Here is an 18,222-nt window from a genome sequence, read left to right as displayed (position 1 = left end):
CCAATATGGGGTTCTCAATCCCAGGACCCTGGGGTCATGACCCAAGCCAAAGGCAGACACCTAACTGAGCCACCCAGGCGCCCCAATATAAAACGAATTTTAAAATCCTATTTTAAAATGAAATACTTATTTAAATACTTTGGTCTATAGTTAAGTTCATTCCAAGAAGAATTCTGAAGATTAAGACCTGCAGTGTCCACCACAGTAGCCATGAGCCACATGTAGCTAGTGAGCCATGAAATGTGGCTGGCTAGTCCAAATCGCAATATGCTCCAAGTTTAAAATACAGACTGAATATATTGAAGATTTAATATGAAAAAAGAGAATTTTAAAATCTCATTGGTAATTGTTTTATACTGATTATATGATAAAATAAAAAATAATTTGAATATTTTAGGTTCAATAAAACACATTAGTACAATTAATTTTATCTTTTTTTTTTTTTTTTGACTGTATTCAATGTGGCTACAAAAAAGTTTTACATTATATATGTAGCTCCCATTATATTTCTACTGGACAATACTGATATAAACCATTACCATCCTTCCCAGCTCTAAAATTCTATCACTGGGAGAGGCACTCTGCCATGGACCCTGAGTATCCCTGCACATTCTTGCTAGGTTTTTCAAGGATGCAAGGCCCTGACTGTTCTTTACACAGGTCATTTCTGAGAGTTGAGTTTGTAGGATGCAACCTTGAGAGATGAGGTAACGTCTCCCCCCAGGCAAAGAGCAGGCTTGCTACCATTCACCAAAAAAGCAATAGATTCCCAAGTAGAGTGTTCTTCTGTAACACAACCCACTGCACGCTCAAGCATCCACACAGGGCACCTGTGTTACCACTGAGGGATAAAGGGAGCCAGTGGAAATGTGACGCTATGGCTACTGCTTTGCCAAGAGTAATAAAGTCCTTTGTCTCTGACCCAAAAGTCTCTTGTCTTCTGGCAGTATCCAGGAAACTAACAGGCTAGCTTATTAGCTTATACGGAGGGTAAAATTCCATACCCTTCAGAGCAGGGCTGGGACCAAAGTGAGGAAAGGGAGGTGCCTCAAGTATAAAATTTAAGGAGGCACTTACTCTCATGCACCAACCATGTACTTTTCTAAATTCTTTATATGTTTTTAATTTATTTAATTCTCAGAGAAATCCTGCAGGGTAGATATAATATTCTGCTGTTTTTATATGTAAATAAACTGAAACGGAAAAATTAGGTAGCATGCCCAAGGACACACAGGTAATAAGTCAGTGCTGGGATTTGAACCTAGCAGTCTGGCTCTATGTATCTCACTATAGAACACCCATATGGATTAAAAAATGACCCAAATAATGTATTTAACTAGAAAATAAAAAATAATTCCACTAAGCAGAACTGCTATATTCTTGAAGTAGCAGCTCAAATGTTCTCTCCTCTGTGAAATCTTCCCCAACTCCCCTGACAATCTCCTGCTTTAAGTTCCCAACACACAGGATGTACCTCTAATCTCAAAGAGACTGTAATTCCTACCTGTGAGTAGGCAAGGACCACCTGGCAGCCACCAGATTCTATTTATCTTTGGACACAGAGGGCATCAAATAAACATTTGGTACCAATGATAAAAAAAAAAAAATGCAGAGTGAAAGGACAGCATAAAGCTACTGTAATGCAAAACTGGTTATGCCCTAAGTACAATGTAAGATAACAAAAATAATCTATTGCCATAAACTCAGACAACCATGAGAAGAGAAATGCATGTCTAATTACACTGTTTTCCTGACTACAAAAACAATATGGTTTGCAATAGGTTCAAACCAAATATACACTCAGGACGTTATATTCTTGCCTCCTGAGATCTATAAAATCTTTGGTTGAATTCAGGATTAAATAGGCAGGTTTTGATATAAATCACTTGGCTCTGGGAAGGCAGAGTTTAAGAATCAGGTCAAGTCAGAAATGGATCACTATCAAAGCTTTAATATACTTATTTTTTAAAGGGCAAAAACAATCTTACCTTGTTGCAATTCTCTGAAGATTTCTCTCTGTTTCTTTGTCTTTGACAACATCTGGCTTTACTCTGCACATCATTTCCCATTCCCGCTTCTTATCAAGCTGTGTTATAAATATTGTTATGTGAAAGAATATTAGGCATTTTTGAAAGTGCAGCATACTTTGATATGATACTCTGTGAAAGGACAAAGGTAATAAATCATTCTGGCTTAGTTTGTCACAGGGACTGGAAAAACCCCACACTTTTAGGGGTTCAGCTCAGGAGGCCTGTGGTTAACACTCAGCATGTCATGTGAGAAGCACAAAGTGAGTTTCCGTCAGGCTCTCTGACAGCAGGGGCCTGGAGGGCTGCCAGGATACTGAGGCAGGCAGGACAAGGTAAGGTGTGAGAGAGCCACATGCTGGCCTGCCACCACCAGATCAGAGGTAAGCATCAGGAAGATCCCAAACTACTGTCTTTAATAACCACAAGTTTAAACAGTGTTTATTTTTCAGAAACTGTCTTTCTCAGCAGTCAGAATATTAAAAATTTGTATCCGCTTTTAAAATCATAGCATTGTATCCAGTAGTACTCTGGTCCTAGGCACCTGACTTGACACACCAATACACCGCATCAGTATATACTGCTGTCTCAGGCCAAAATATCACCTAAGATCAAATATACTGAATATGAGGAACTGATCGCCAGGAATCTAGTGAGCATCAAAGGCAGTAATAAGAATCAATGGGGGAAAAAAAATCACCTTTTATCTATTCCTTTTCTGCATCCATCTAATCTCTTATTTTTGTATTAATGAAAATGTTTAATCACAGTAAAATCAAATTCCTGCTCACTATAAAGATTAGCCTGATTCCTTTCTAAAAAGAATAGACTCCTCCCCAAATCAGATAATTTACTTTTGTCATGAAATTCACTATCAGATTATGCCAGAAATTTAGAAATCTTACTTTAAGTTTAAAACAGTTGATTCTTCATTATCTGTAATACCCAAGGCATGCACAATCCCAAAATAATTTTTAACTTTGAAGTATATTTTTATACTTATGATCAGAAATAAGTACTTGATATTCTGGAAACTGATAATATTTAACAGTAAAAAAACAATGATAATTTACACAGACTCTACTCAGGAATATATAATAGCGTTTGTAGCGACTGTGTCCTGTTTCTGGTATCAACATGTGTGTTTTCATGCATTATGTGAACAGTATCATCCCCAGCACTCAAAGGACTGCCCTAGAGTTACAGACTCATTTTTCTTGGCTTCAAAATGTTCTTACTTTGACTAGAACACTGGGACTAGAGGTAATTAAGGATTCTGATATTTTTAAAGCTTCCGTCAGCTTTTGCCAGATGATAAAGATTCAAATTTTCAGTTGAAAAGCTATCAGTAAGATTTATCTTAAAGTAAAATGAGGGCGCCTGGGTGGCTCAGTTGGTTAAGCGACTGCCTTCGGCTCAGGTCATGATCCTGGAGTCCCTGGATCGAGTCCCGCATCGGGCTCCCTGCTCGGCAGGGAGTCTGCTTCTCCCTCTGACCCTCCCCCCTCTCATGTACTCGCTCTCTCTCATTCTCTCTCTCTCAAATAAATAAATAAAATCTTTAAAAAAAAAAAAAAAAAAAAAAAAAAAAAAAAAAGTAAAATGAGAATAACTGAGTAGTACAGTATGTTCTGTTTCTAAAAGCAACACTTAAAAAGTTCCATCTTCATACAGCCTTTTGCACAGAGTACTAGTATTTGGAACAAAGAAAATAATTCACCTTGAAACAAGATAAGGGGATGATGAAATTAAAAGGAAATATATGCCTCATATATAAAAAGGAAATATATTCCTTAAAAGGAAATATATGTCAATCTAAATCTATTTTCCTTTCATTTTACCTATAAAGTACCTCTTGGAAATCAGTACTTTTATATTGTCAGTATGATCATAGAAAGTTATTTTTCTTTCATTAAAAAATGGCATTTATTTCACTAACCAAGTATTTTATTTTATTTTTATTTATTTTTTTTTAGACATAGAAATGCTTCATCAAGTATAAGGGATTTAAAAACCCTATTATTGTTTCTTTATTCTTATAAAACACAACAGCAAACTGAAGTCCAACTTTTAGCCTTGAATCAGCAGACTGTCCTAGTCTAACTTCTATCCGTGATTTAAAAGGTATAATGAATTCGAGTTTATCCAGCAGTGAAAACAGTCCATTTTCAGAACTGCAACCAATCCCTGACATCTTCACAGATTTGTATTACAAAATAGGTTGTTAGTAAAAAGTAACTAACATGATTCTATTGGTTCAGAATCTAATAATGTTAGCATATGGACAGCTAAATTGAATATTTAGACCCAGGAGTCACGGCCACATGTATAATTTACTTGATTTTAAAAGGCTAAATTTCTCAGTAGTTTAATTTCTATTTCTTTGCTTAGATGATTAAAAAGTGAACATGCTCAATGGAGTAATTTAGACTAGGCCTCTGTACAAAAGCTTGGTTATTCACCCCTATGTAAAAAAGCAAGTTAAAAACTGGAATGTTAATTGGACAAACACTGCCAGGAACAATTTGGTACAGATAGGAACTTGACTAGACTAGGCAAACAATCTAATCTACAAAACAACTGGTAAGACACACCTGTTTTCTCTTCTCTAGTCTCTCTTGCTTTAACTTTTCTTTTTCCTTTTCCAGCTCTCTGTTTTTGACCAGAATAGTGGGTTTACTTTTAGGAGTTTTTTTGTTAAGAATTTTAGCCATGGCATCCGCCCAGCCCACGTTAGTTCCAACACTAGCTTCAGCTGCATGTTCATTTCCATTGCCACACGGTTCAACTTCATCTTCATTGTCAGCTTCCACTGCTTCATCATCTGAAGAAAAGTCATCCTTTTCTGATCCACAGCTTCTTACAGAACCTAAGAGTAGAAACAAATTAAACTTTAACACTGGAGGAAGAGGCTGTCAAGGCCATGCCAGACCCCCAGGACCCGTCAAAAAGCTAACAGTTCTCCATCTGTCTTCATTTTCACAAGAGGGGAACTTTGTGAATTCCACAGCTACAGTAATAGCAGAGAGCAAGACGGCCCTCCATCCTACTGCCATCAGCCCCCATAGACCTGGCCCAGCCATGCTGGGCTTCAGCACCCAGGACCCAAGCAGCAGAAACAAATCCAACAGCCCACACCTACTCCTATTGTCAAGGGGGCAGCAGATGCCAACATGGGAGCAGTGTAGTGTGTGTTCAAGTCCATGGGCCTTACTTGTGCCATTAAACTACTTAATAAGAGACTAATGAAAATTATTTTTAAAACGATTAACAAAAAACTTTAATCCATCAAGAAAATGTTTCCATGGTACAGAGAAGTCAGAATAACCTCTCTAGGGATTTGACCCAGATATTTAAAACTCTGAATTTGTGTACAGAAAAGTCTAGAAAACAAAACAAACAAAAAAACCGGCCCCCTTTTATAGAATTTGCATATAACATTATAAAATTAGGTATTTACCATTCTTGAAAAATAATCAAGTAATATCTGCCCAAGATACTAAAGATTCAATTGCACAGCTGGGTGACCGAATGACACTATCAAGTTCTGAGTTGCAGATACAAAAGTGTACTGTTGGAATTGCATCCTGCACAACCTCCGAAAAAAGCATATACAGGTTATTTGCCAGCTAGTTCATCTTATAAGGTTCAAATAGCTGGGGTCAGCGGCTTGGCAGAAATAAGAGTCTAGTCAGGGGCCTTGCTTGAAAATCAACTCGTTGAGAAGCTTTTGTAGTTTAAGTTTTGTGGCTTTTCTCCACTTCTGAAGTTCACTGTACTTTACCAACAAGACCACAAGCAGCCAGCAGAGTCTGCGTACATCTATATGGTCCAGAGCCTTCTGGACAGCTTCTGTTTTGTTCTTCAGAAGCCGATGGAACTTATTAGGAACTACTTCAAAGGAGAAAATCGTCCAATAGCTTAGTAACTTGGAATGTTTCTCACTGAGCAACAGAGGAGCTAACGAAGCACTGCCCTCAGGGAGCCAGTGCTGGGCCCAGCTGTGCATACCAAAGCTAAGCATTATAACCACAACCTCTGCTTCTACCTCTAAGAAGTCTGATGGTTTTTTTTGTTGTTACTTCAAAATAATGTACCTGCTCGTCAGCTCTAAGGCCCCCTTTCTTCTTTAAATAATTTCAATGAAATGTACATATTCTGCTTTCAAATAACATTTCAGCCTTTTCTTCCCCTTAATTCAGCTTACTGCCATGACCAAAATGAAAGGAGCTGAATGAGGGACGCCTGGGTGGCTCAGTCGTTGGGCGTCTGCCTTCGGCTCAGGTCATGATCCCGGGGTCCTGGGATCGAGTCCCACATCGGGCTCCCTGCTCAGTGGGGAGCCTGCTTCTCCCTCTCCCTCTCCCTCTGCTGCTCCCCCCACTTGTGCTCTCTCTCTCTCTGACAAATAAATAAATAAAAATCTTTAAAAAAAAAAAAAAAAGAAAGGAGCTGAATGTACAGTCGGCTGTTAATGTCGGAGTGATCCTCTCTAGTCTCTCAACTGTAAATCATGAAGTAAGAGAGAACTGCCAGAAAGATCTGACTTAGCTAATCATTATAAACCTGCAATTTTGCTATTACTTTTGCACAATACCTTTAAGTGTTGGAAATTCATGAAATGAAAAATATGTAAAACTTAATATTTAATACATTTAAGATAAAAATTTATAACCTTAGAAAACAGCAAATAAAAACATATAAAACATTTTATAGATATAGAAAAAATGAACCTCAAGCAAATAAGTAAAAATAAAGTATCTTCAAAGTGTGATAAAAGTGTGTCAGTGTTATCAAAAAGGGAAATAATAAAGGAAATTGCTAATAATTCCACTGCTCTAATGTGCTGCACATTTCTCAGTAAAGAGAAAAAAGTTTTAAACAGAAACTCATTTGCCACATATTTAATTTGAAGCCTTCTCTATATCCTGCATGCTGGGTAAATTTAAGAAATCTGAGGACACATGATTCTAGGCTTTGACATGCAAATATAGGTGATTTAAGAACTTTATTATTTATAAAGTATTTTTTAAAAGTATCTAGATTTTGGGGTGCCTGGGTGGGGCTCAGTCCTTAAGTGTCTGCCTTCGGCTCAGGTCATAATCCCAGGGTCCTGGGATCGAGCCCCACATCAGGCTCCCTGCTCCACGGGAAGCCTGCTTCTCCCTCTCCCACTCCCCCTGTTTGTGTTCCCTCTCTCTCTCTGTCTCTGTCAAATAAATAAATAAAATCTTAAAAAAAAAAATCCAGATTTTGCCAAACAAAAGCTGTTAGCACTATCATTCAATTCAATGAATCTGAGTGTCTGCTATATACCAGATTTCAGAGTCACACAATTTTTCCCTCAGAAGCACCTCCTCAGACCAGGATTTCTGGAAAGTACACTGAGAAGCAAAGTTTGGAGAATGTAATTATCTGAAAAATAAAGATGTTAATATTATACATCTTATTTCTCAGAGTCAGCAGCATTGCACACGTATTAATAACAAAATAAACAATTATTTGACAAGTGCTTTTTGTAGTAAGAATTTTTCTAAATGTAAAGAGGCATAACAGCTTAAATGTTTGTGTGAATGAAGAATACCTGGCTGATCAAAAACAGAAGGTTTCACCAGTCCCTGGTAAAATGTCAGAACTACAATACTGACATCTAGTGTTCTGTCCTGATGCATTTGCACACAAATGGCAACAATTTCACTTTCTCAGTTGCACTGTAGAGGCAGCCACGAGACTTTACAACTGTATGAGCTACCCCAATTCTCCACTTCCAGACTTTGGCTCTTTTTCTTGGTATGTTTCTTACCCAGACTGACTACCACAATATGCATATTATAGGCACATAAAAAATCTGTGAAAAGTCTTAGAATACCATTTTATACAACCTGCATAAACCAATTCAACAAATTCGAAAAGAATCCACTAAATTCCTAATTTTTATTTGACTTTTTTAAAGAAGTTCTAGCTCAGAGGAGTCTGACATTCACTGCAAATGGAAATGATCACATTTTATATAAATAAAAAATGCCAATGTAATGAGGTCCTCCAGCGTACTAAAAACCAGGATTTACTTCTAGGATACCAAAGATAAAACCAATCAGAAAGCAGAACTGGTTTTTGAAATTTTACTGTATCCTATGAAGATGAGATTTTTTAAAAATTTTCTACTAACTGATCTTTAACAACAGAAGTTAAGTGCATATATCCAGGGCACCAGATAAGTAAAAGATTCCTTTGAAGCCTTCTGTGTTATCTTAAATATTAACTCTAAGTTTGCATTCTATTTTTGGAATCTGGAAATTAAGGAAGGGCTACAAAGAACACTTACTGGAAGCAGTAACTAATGGTTCCAATATAACTTTCCGCATTCATGGAAATGTTCTATTATCAAAGCTGCCCACTAGCCACTGGGTATCAGAGCCTACTGAATACTTCAAATGCAGCCAGTACAACCAAGGAACTGAATTTTTCACTTTAATTACTTTAAATTTAAAAAGCTCCATGGGGGGTCACGTGGATGGCTCAGTCGGTTAAGAGTCTGACTTTTAATCTCAGGGTCTTGAGTTTAAGCCCCGCATTGGACTCCACGCTGGTTGTGGAGCCTACTTAAAAAAAAAAAAAAAAAAAGGCCACATGTGGCTAGTGCTACCAGCTACCATACTGGCAGGGCAGGGTTAGACTTCTAAGATTCTGTGGTAGATGTAGGCATTTCCCATCTCCCGCTGCCTTTTCCCCAAACTTCCAGCTCCCTTTCAAATTTATTATCTGTCCCAGATATAGTTAGCTGTTGGCTAGAAAGTGGGATAAAGTTTTAAGACTCACAGTCCTTCAATATTTACTGAGCACTCATGAATGATGGGGAAGGGGAAAACAAAAAATCTAAGTCTAGGTTTCTCTCCTTGAAGATGGTCCTATGTTTAGTAGGGTAGATAAATCAGTTAACCAACCACAAAATTTGGTTTTACAATATGCAAAATTTGTCAGTGCTCTTCTAAAAAAAAAAAAAAAAAAAGGCAACGAAGAAAGGGTGACTGTTTGGGGGTATCTTTTACAGAGATGATATTAAAGTTGTTTCTTAGGTAAAGCAGGGATTTGAATGACAAGAGAAGGGAGGAGGCCAAAGAAGTAAGATTCCACAACCCAAGTGAATTGAAAGACACAGGTGGGGATGATCACTAAATCTACAACCAAAAACTCCCTAGATCTGACTGAGTCAATGCCCTGTATAAAAATTAAAATTATGATAATCATCATTATGATGGGCATTCCAGGCAGAATAAACCAGTATGTCCAAAGGCATGGAAATATGAAAGAAGGTGAGATGTTTATGAAATGACAAGAAGTTCAGACTGGCTGAAACCGGATCTGGAAACTGGATAGTAAGAACTGAGTTTAAAAAGCTGGCTGGTTTATAAAAATGCTGGTTTGATTTACGATCCAAGAAATAAAATATGCACATTAACCCCCAAATTAAAACCAAGTGGTTTAAAATTACAGCACTATAGGTGTGTGTTTCCAGTAAGAGGCCAAACTGCTAGTGCTTTTCTCTTACCTTAGGCCCTTACTTTTAAAAAGTTTCTCTACTGGATTAAGAAGGTTGTTCTTTTAAAATACAAATACCATCTGGGAGCATTAAGGTTATTGGTTAACATTTAACTTATTTCACACCTTCAGAATAACTCTAACTGAAACAGAATTCCTCATAAAAAATTGGTAGAGATCAGCTAGTAGTAAAGAGTATGAACACAGAAGTCAGGCTGCCTGAATCCAATCTCACCTCCAGATACAAAATCCCCATCTGTAAAAATGGCAATAAAATAGTATTAACTTCACTGTGGTTTTGTGATAATTAAATGAGTTTATATTAAAGTTCTTAAAAGAGTGCCTAGCCCATAGTAAACATTTACGTGCTGATTACATACCACACAGAGACACACACGATAAGAATTTTAATGTCATTGTGGAGGCGAAATGAATAAGGAATACCTCTGGTAGTTGGAATCTGCAAGAAGTGTGAGGTGCTGTATGGGAAGCTTTAGTTGACCAGCTAGTTAGAGCAGAAGGGTGAAGAGCTCAGATTATAAAATCAGACAGACTTGGCATTACGTCCTGATTCCACTACTTTCCAACAGTATTAGCTTGGGTGAGTTACCTAATTCTGCTTTGTCTCAGTTTCTTTGTAGCAAAATAGGCATGAAAATAGTTATCTACCTCACTGGGTTGTTATGATGATTAAATCAGATAACACATGAAAAGAACTTAACACAGACTTTGTACATATTAGACATGAAATAAACGACAGACAAGGATGCTGAGAACCCAGATGACAGACCAGGGATGGGAGATCACAAAAGACTAAAAAAGGACGCCAAAATAAAGGTGGTAAAAGGAATTTCACTTCCATTGTAATTCTATCTACAGTCTTGGTTATAGCCTATAATGCATGTCCAGGGAATCATCAAGTGCAGGTAGGCTACCTTTGACTTTATTTTAGAAGTGATCAATGATACTGCACCACAATTTTTTTTTTTTTTTTTTAAAGTAAGCTCCTCACCCAATGTGGGGCTTGAACTCATGATGCCAAGATCAAGAGTCACATGCTCTACCAGCTGAGCCAGTGAGGTGCTCTGTGTCCCACAACTTTTCAAAGTACTCTAAAATATTGACAATACTAACTAGCTAACATGTAGTTAGAGCAAGCTACTATATAAAACACTTTTTATGCATTATCATTTAATCCTCACAACACTCTATGAGTTGCTCTTATTTATTTACACAGGTAACAATTCTGAAGCTTAAAAAAGTTAAAGAAATATGCCCAAAGTCACAAAGTTAACAGAGCAGAGCAATAAGGCTGTCTGACCTCTGAGGCACTAGAAAGCTTTGAATCAAGGATTCAACTAAGATTAACATGTACTGAATGAATGCAGAAAATAGTCATTAATAGTTTAAGAAAGCTTGAATTAAAAAGAAATTTCTATGTAAGCCTCAGTTAACCAGAAGAGCCCATTCCTCACCCCCATTCTGATTTTGCCTAAGAATGCACATTGCCCTAGTTATCAAGAGCTCTGAAACTACTGTTCCCCATTCCAGTTATAAATCACTTGTTCTGCTCAAGCCACATGATCTTTCCTGCCCATTACTACTAAATTTAGAATATTCTGGGGTGTCTGAGTGTCACAGTAGGTTGAACGTCCAACTCTTAGTTTCAGCCGAGGTTGTGATTTCAGGGTTGTAAGATCAAGCCCCATGTCACGCTCCACACTCAATGCAGAGTCTGCTTGAGATTCTCTCTCCCTCTCCCTCTGCCCCTCCTGCTTGTGCTCCCTCCCTCTCTCTCTCTTAAATAAAGGTATCTTTTTTTTTTTAAGATTTTGACAGAGAAAGAGTGCATGCGCACACCAGCAGGGGGAGCGGCAGGCAGAGGGAGAGGGAGAAGCAGGCTCCCTACTGAGCAGAGAGCCTGACATGAGGCTCGATCCCAGGACCCTGGGATCACAACCTGAACCGAAGGCAGATGCTTAACCGACTGAGCCACCCAGGCGCCCCTAAATAAATACATCTTTAAAAAAATAAAAATAAAAAAAAATTTAGAATAATCAAAATTGATGTTCTAAATTTTATTTAAAAGCACTTACCTTTGAAAAAAATGAAGTTATCCCAGCTTTCCATAAAAATACTCACAATGAAAATTAAAGTGCTACTATGAGACAAATTAAAAGATGTGGCTACATGTGCCATCTAGGCAAGCCAAAGCATAGAGCCTGAAAGTACTCTGTTTCCTGAGTCTGTCCTATAAATTGCTAAACCACTCAAGTAGGACTATGATATATTTCATTTCTTAGACATGTTCCTTTGCTATTTTAAGTAACTTAAATGATGAAAGAGGCTATAAGCTACAGTTTGATGAAAAGCATATTTATCTGCTGCATTATTATATCTAAAACACAGCTTTGTAGTTTATCAAAACAAAGTGATAGCTCATAGGACCCTCTAAACTGGATTGTTATCAAGTCTTATGTTAGAAGCATATGGCCATTTTTCATGTATGTGAAAAGAACGATTCAGAAAACATGAAATTACCATTCTTCTCTACCAGTTTACAGTCATATGGGCACAAGCTATGAGGAAAGGGTTGGTCACATCATGGCATTGGATAATGACCAAGGCTTTTTCCATCTGGGTTGATTTACTGACTACAGGTTTTTTTTTAAGACTACAAGCTTAAGAATAAAGTCAGCATTGTGTCTAAACCTTCAACACTGCATCAATTCAATAAATCTGAGTAGTTCAAGGATAACTCAGAGGTAGAGGTTATCAGCCTCTCTTTCATAATACTTGATACCATCAACCACTGTTTACTTCCTCACCTGAGTTGATTTACTGACTAGGGAGGCTATGTGTGCCTGTGTATGCTTTAAGAATACAAACTTAAGGGGCACCTGGGTGGCTCAGTAGGTTAAGTTCCGGCTCAGGTCATGATCCCAGGGTCCTAGGATAGAGCCCTGCATCTGGCTCCCTGCTCACTGGGGAGCCTGCTTCTCCCTCTCCCTCTGCCTGCTTCCCCTGCTTGTGCTCTCTCTCTCTGTCAAATAAATAAATAAAATCTTAAAAAAAATACAAACTTAAGAACCAATTACACATTGTATCAAAACCTGCAACAAGGTATCAATTCAATAAATCTGAGCAGTTCAAGGTTAACTCAAATAGGGGTGTCATCATCCTCTTCATAACCCCTGATATTTATCTGTTACTTAAAATGCTAACTGTAGGGGCGCCTGGGTGGCTCAGTCGTTGAGCATCTGCCTTCGGCTCAGGTCATGGTCCCAGGGTTCTGGGATCGAGCCCCGCATCGGGCTCCCTGCTCTGCGGGAAGCCTACTTCTCCCTCTCCCACTCCCCCTGCCTGTGTTCCTTCTCTCACTGTGTCTCTCTCTGTCAAATAAATAAATAAAATCTTTAAAGAAAAAAATAAAATGCTAACTGTAGCATTTTACCTTCCACATATCTCTGATCTGTGATCACTTGTGATATTACTATGACCAAATTTCAAATCCTACTGAAGAGTATTACAATTTACTAAAATTCAGTCTGAACCATTTCACTATCATGTAAGTTTACATTATATACAAGTTCTGTTAATTTTACCCTCAACAATACCTAGTACATGAGAAAAGTGTAAAAATCACATTAAGAGCAATTTCCAATTTATTCAATGACTAAATGGATAGAGTACTATACCATGTATCAGGTTCTACGCCAAATTCTGATACAGCTGTTAGCAAAGCTGACAAAGTCTTTCTTAACAGAACTAGGAAATTTCCTTTTTTTTAAAGATTTTATTTATTTGTCAGAGAGAGCGCGCGCACAAGCAGGGGGAGTGGGAGGCAGAGGGAGAAGCAGGCCCCCCGCTGAGCAAGGAGCCTGATGCGGGACTGGATCCCAGGACCCCGGGACCATGACCTAAGCTGAAGGCAGACACTTAACTGACTGAGCCACCCAGACGTCCTAAGAACTAGGAAATTTCTGCAAAGTCTGACAAACAGTAATTGAGAGTTTTACACTCGTAAAAGCATCATTTTTTACATCTTTCTTACATAATGTATCAAAATAAAAATTAAAGCCAAGAGGAAAAGTTCAAACAATGCATGGGTTTAACCTGTGTGTTTTCTATGAAATTTAAGTAATATTTTGCTAAAAGAATTTGCTTTCAAATGATCATATGATAAGGTACATCCCTATCAATTTTTAGGATCCAATTAAAATTCAAAGAGAAGCCTCTGATTCAATTTCCTGATAAAACGAGCCAGTACACTTCACTTTAATAATAAGCCTGTAATTTGCACACTGATTCACTGATGTGTCTGAACCAGATTTAATCTTCTGCCTTTATAGTTTCTCAGCATCCATTCTCTGAAATTTTCTGAAAATGTATTAGTTCTGTCAAGGCCACATATACACAAATTCTGAACTACAAAAGCTGTTTCCATCGGTCACGTTTCAAATAACTGATTTCATAAGAGGAAAACAGCAGATTCTTATATTAAATAACAAATTCTGAATTAAATAAAAGGAGGATGTCCCATCTTATAACCAACGGACCTACATTATTTAATTTATTAAATAAAAGGCCCTTTATAATTTATCTCTCGCAGAGCTACAGTCTAAATCCTGCAGGAAAAGGTGGATGGAGACAACGAAGTCAGAACCTAAAGGATACAGACAAGAAAGTGAACAGAAAAAGGGAGTGGTCAGGAGTACAGGTGCTACAGCCAAACCTCAATAATGGCTGTGTCATTTATCAACCTGCTGAGCAGCTTCTGTATTGGGGCGAGCAAGTTATAACCTTTTTGGACCTCAGCTTCCCATAAGTAAAATGACAATAACAGAATCTATCTCATAGGGTTGTTGTCAGAATTGAAATGGCACACATATGAGGAGCTTAGAACAGCACACAGTACATACAAAGCTCAAAAAATATAGCTCTTATTATCGAATTCCTCTAACAGTAGAGCACACCCAAAATTTATGGTGCTATGAGTTTTTTTCTAAGTTGGTTATTTGGAAAACTGAATGTTTTTCTTCTGAAAAACATTTCAGGTGGAGCCCTTGTGCCCCCCCGACCCCCCCAGTCCTGCACTGGTGCCAGCGCGGACACAGGTTTGCCAGGGCCCACCAGCGGTCTGGCACCGTGCGCCAGCCGCCATACAGCCGCCAGCGGTATGAATAAACATGTGTCTCTCTCTTCCTTAAAAGTTCTCAACTGTTCCCTACTGTCTACAAATGGAGACGCCGATCTCTTTCATACGGCACACAAGACTCTTCACAATCTGGCTTTACCCTCTGTTCCTGGTTTCACGTCAGTAACTTCTCTGGAAGCTAGAGCCACAGCAGATAATTCATGGTGTCCTAAATACCCCATGCATTTTAAGAGGCTGCATGCCATTGTAGGTGCTTTTCTCTGGACGTCTGAGAAACCTGTCTTCTCGAACCCCCAGACTTAGAAAATTATTCACCCTTCTAAGGCCTAGATGAAATGCCACCTCATTCATTTATTCAGCAAGAAAATGTACTTAATACTAAAATGTGCAAGGAAGGCCCTATGGAAATAAATAAGACACAGTTCCAGCATTTGGGGAATCTATATCTATAAGAAGAAAGGTATGTTAAAATAAAATAATAACATAGCATACTATGAGTAATATATGTAAGACAGAAGAAAGCAATGCCTAAGCTGGGTTCTACAGGATATGGATTTCTCTGTTTCCATTTGTACCATTTTAACTGGACCATGATTGTAATAACTACTTTTACAGTCCTGTGCTGAATATCTATCTTCCCTAAGACTATAATTCTAGGGCGGAAATTTATTTATCCTTTGTTCCTCAACACAGGGTAAATTATCCACCTAAAGGATAATTAGGTTTCCATAGTACCCAAAACCCTTAATCCACAATGTAACTTATCTATAATAGCAAGAGAACCTTAGAACCTGGTCAGCACTGACAACACTGCATTGAAAAGTCAGAACAGCTCTAACTTGGAATTATTCAGTACTTAAAGAGAGAAATCTAATTTCCACTTAAATTTGTAAGCAGTACTGGTATTTTGCTTCAAATGTAGTACTGCTTCTTTCCCTGACAACCCCACATGAACTAGTCTATTCAGTTCAAGAAATAGCAGAATCAGAAGTTCTAATTCCTGCTCAACAAATTGACTGTGTTGCTTAATTACTCTGGAAGCGGATGAGGACTGTAATTACCTAGGGACTGCAGTAGCTAGCACATGACAGTTTCTTCTTGGTTCTGGAAGTCCAGATTTACCCATTCATTTACTTAAATTTCTGTGAAAAATCCACTATGCAGCAGGAACTGTTTTAGATACTGGGATACAGCCATCTCTACTCTTACGTAACTTACATTTCAGCTGGGAGAAACACACAGCAATTATATAACATGCCAGATGATTTGGGAAACACTGAGAAAAATATAGCAGGATTAGTCAAAAGTGAAGGTAGGGAGGCAAGAAGAGTAGTGATGGTACATTACATAGGGTGATGAGGGTCAAGTCTTGCAGATAAAGCACTAGATCCGAGATTGAAGGAAGTCAGGAAGAGAGAGCCATGCAAGTATTTGAAAAATACTCTAGGCAGTGAAGCCAGCAAGTGATGAAACCCTGGTGTGGGAGCCTGTTTGATGTGTTAAACCCCAAGGATATCAGTGTGGTTAGATTACAGTTAGTAGTTAGTAGGGGGCAGAGTAGAAAACTATGAGAGAAAAAACGACCTGAGCTATGAGCTACATCATACAGTCTAAGGATTCTGGATGTTAATCTGAGATGGGAAGCCACTGGACCATCTTGAGCAGATAACTCTCATGATCTGAGGTCCATTATAAAAGAATAGTTCTGGCTGTTACAAAGCTCTAGCTAGTATTAAGGAGCAATAACTGGAACATTAGAAGGTCAGGGGTCATCTCAAATTCCTTATAACCTAAGAAGCTAATGCCAAGAATGATGGTAAAGAGGAGCAGCATGGTCACATCATGGCCGAAGGCCTCAAAATATCTTTCCTTCCTTTAACAAGCATCTGAGAGATCAACTGATACTTTTATTTATTCTACTTTAACCACGTCCTCTTCTTTCATTCACTGCTATCAGGTCTCTGACTCCCAGAGTCACGAACGTACCACACAAGAAAAGTCAAGTATACCATTCATCTTCCTCTCAGCTCTTTTGGCCTTTTGCTCCTCGTTCCCTAAGAAACTTTTCCCACTCTTGTAATTTTAAATATACCCTCTCATTTTGCCTTCTATCATTGTAACCTTTTTGCTGCTTTCATCCCTTTTAATCAGTAACAGTGACGGTGACAATGTCTAGTAAAAGAATGTGGAAGTTCAAAGCGTCCCTTCCCCAAACACCACCTCCAAGCCTTCTCACTGGGCCAAAGTCGCCCCTTGGATGCCACCCGAGATAAAACTTGCAGCAAAGCCAATCGCATTCCCTGCTTCCCGCGAATTCAACCCGGCCTTTCTTTTCAGCTCAACCCTAGTACGTTACCTCCACTGTTGGCAGTGTCTTTGCCCTCATCTTCCAACTCCGAAGATACTGCTCTGGCTACCATTTTCATCTTCTTCTTCTTCTTCAGTGAATTTTTCAGCTTTTTCCCTGCACCCACACGTGAGTCCCGAACGGCCGCGGCCATGTTTCCTCACCGGAAGCGACCCGTAAGAGTTGCGACCGGTGGTAACAAAAGGAACTTCGGCATTTAGTTCCGGTGACACAAGGTTCCGGGGCGGGGCCGTCTAGCCCGGAGTTCCGGGCCCGGAGCCTCAGACTGTGAATTGGAGGGAGGTCGGAGTGGTCCGTGTCTCTACCTGAAATCCGCTCCAGTGCGGGGGTGGGAATTAGTGAACTTACGTTCTCAGCAGACTCCCCGGCCCGCTCGCTCTTGCCCCCGGACCACTGCCGCAACCCGGAGCGGTCCACTTTGATTTCCTCCCTACGGCCGCTTCCCTTCTGTGCTGCCTTATTGAATGTGGGTTTAGGGTGTTCCTCCAAGATCCCTTACTGGCCCACAGCCGCACCTGCAGCTGGGAGGCCAGGAAAGCGAGTGCGGCGTCTCTAATGAGAATACGACAATGTCATCCTCTCTCCGCAAAGTACCAAAGCATCAGAGATTCACAACGTAACACACAAGATCTTTCTCAAAAATTTTATCACATAATCTCCCTCTGATTAACGCTTTCCGTGGCTTCCAATCGCAAAACGAATAGACTGTCGCTTTCTTCCTCTGGGTTCGGGGTGTAACGCGTCCGGCCCCGCTGCTTCTATAGAACCGCGGACCTAGCTCTGGGCCCTGCGGCGCGGGGCCGACCTGGTGGGCGGATCTCTGGCTTCCACGCGGTGCTGCTGCCTCCCTCCCCGGCAGCCCCTCCAGGCAGCTACCGCAATCTGCCCCTTCCATTTTCCTCCTAAATTGTTGACTCCTTGAAAGTAGGGACCAGATCTCATTCACCATTCTACCCCTAAGGCTGGCAAAGCTGGCCCAGAGTAGGAAATCAAAAAATATTTTTGCAAGGAGTGAATTAAGGAACGACAATACAACTATTGACAAATTTAGTAAGTCAGACTCAGCAAACCTTTATATCATATTCTGTCGGCCAGAAGTATTCTAAAGGCTTTCCCTAAGCTTGGTGTTT

At 39.2% G+C, this 18,222-nt stretch overlaps 1 protein-coding gene across 1 annotated transcript in view; it reads right to left on the bottom strand.

Annotated features, from left to right (window-relative positions):
- The window catches only part of RRP15 (ribosomal RNA processing 15 homolog), a 40,731-nt gene extending 23,455 nt beyond the window's left edge, over positions 1–17,276 (bottom strand). Inside the window, exons 1-3 of the mRNA XM_036096181.2 lie at positions 17,081–17,276; positions 4,622–4,896; positions 1,989–2,086 (exon numbers count right to left, since the gene is read on the bottom strand). Of these exons, the coding sequence (XP_035952074.1) occupies positions 1,989–2,086; positions 4,622–4,896; positions 17,081–17,225 (518 nt within the window). The 5' untranslated portion in view covers positions 17,226–17,276. The remainder of the gene's footprint in view (positions 1–1,988; positions 2,087–4,621; positions 4,897–17,080) is intronic.
- Between the last annotated feature and the right edge of the window lie 946 nt (positions 17,277–18,222).

This window comes from Halichoerus grypus, chromosome 7 (assembly GCF_964656455.1).
Source record: "Halichoerus grypus chromosome 7, mHalGry1.hap1.1, whole genome shotgun sequence".
NCBI lineage: Eukaryota > Metazoa > Chordata > Mammalia > Carnivora > Phocidae > Halichoerus > Halichoerus grypus.
Note: the sequence above shows the minus strand (reverse complement) of the source record. Positions and strands in the feature narration are given on the sequence as shown.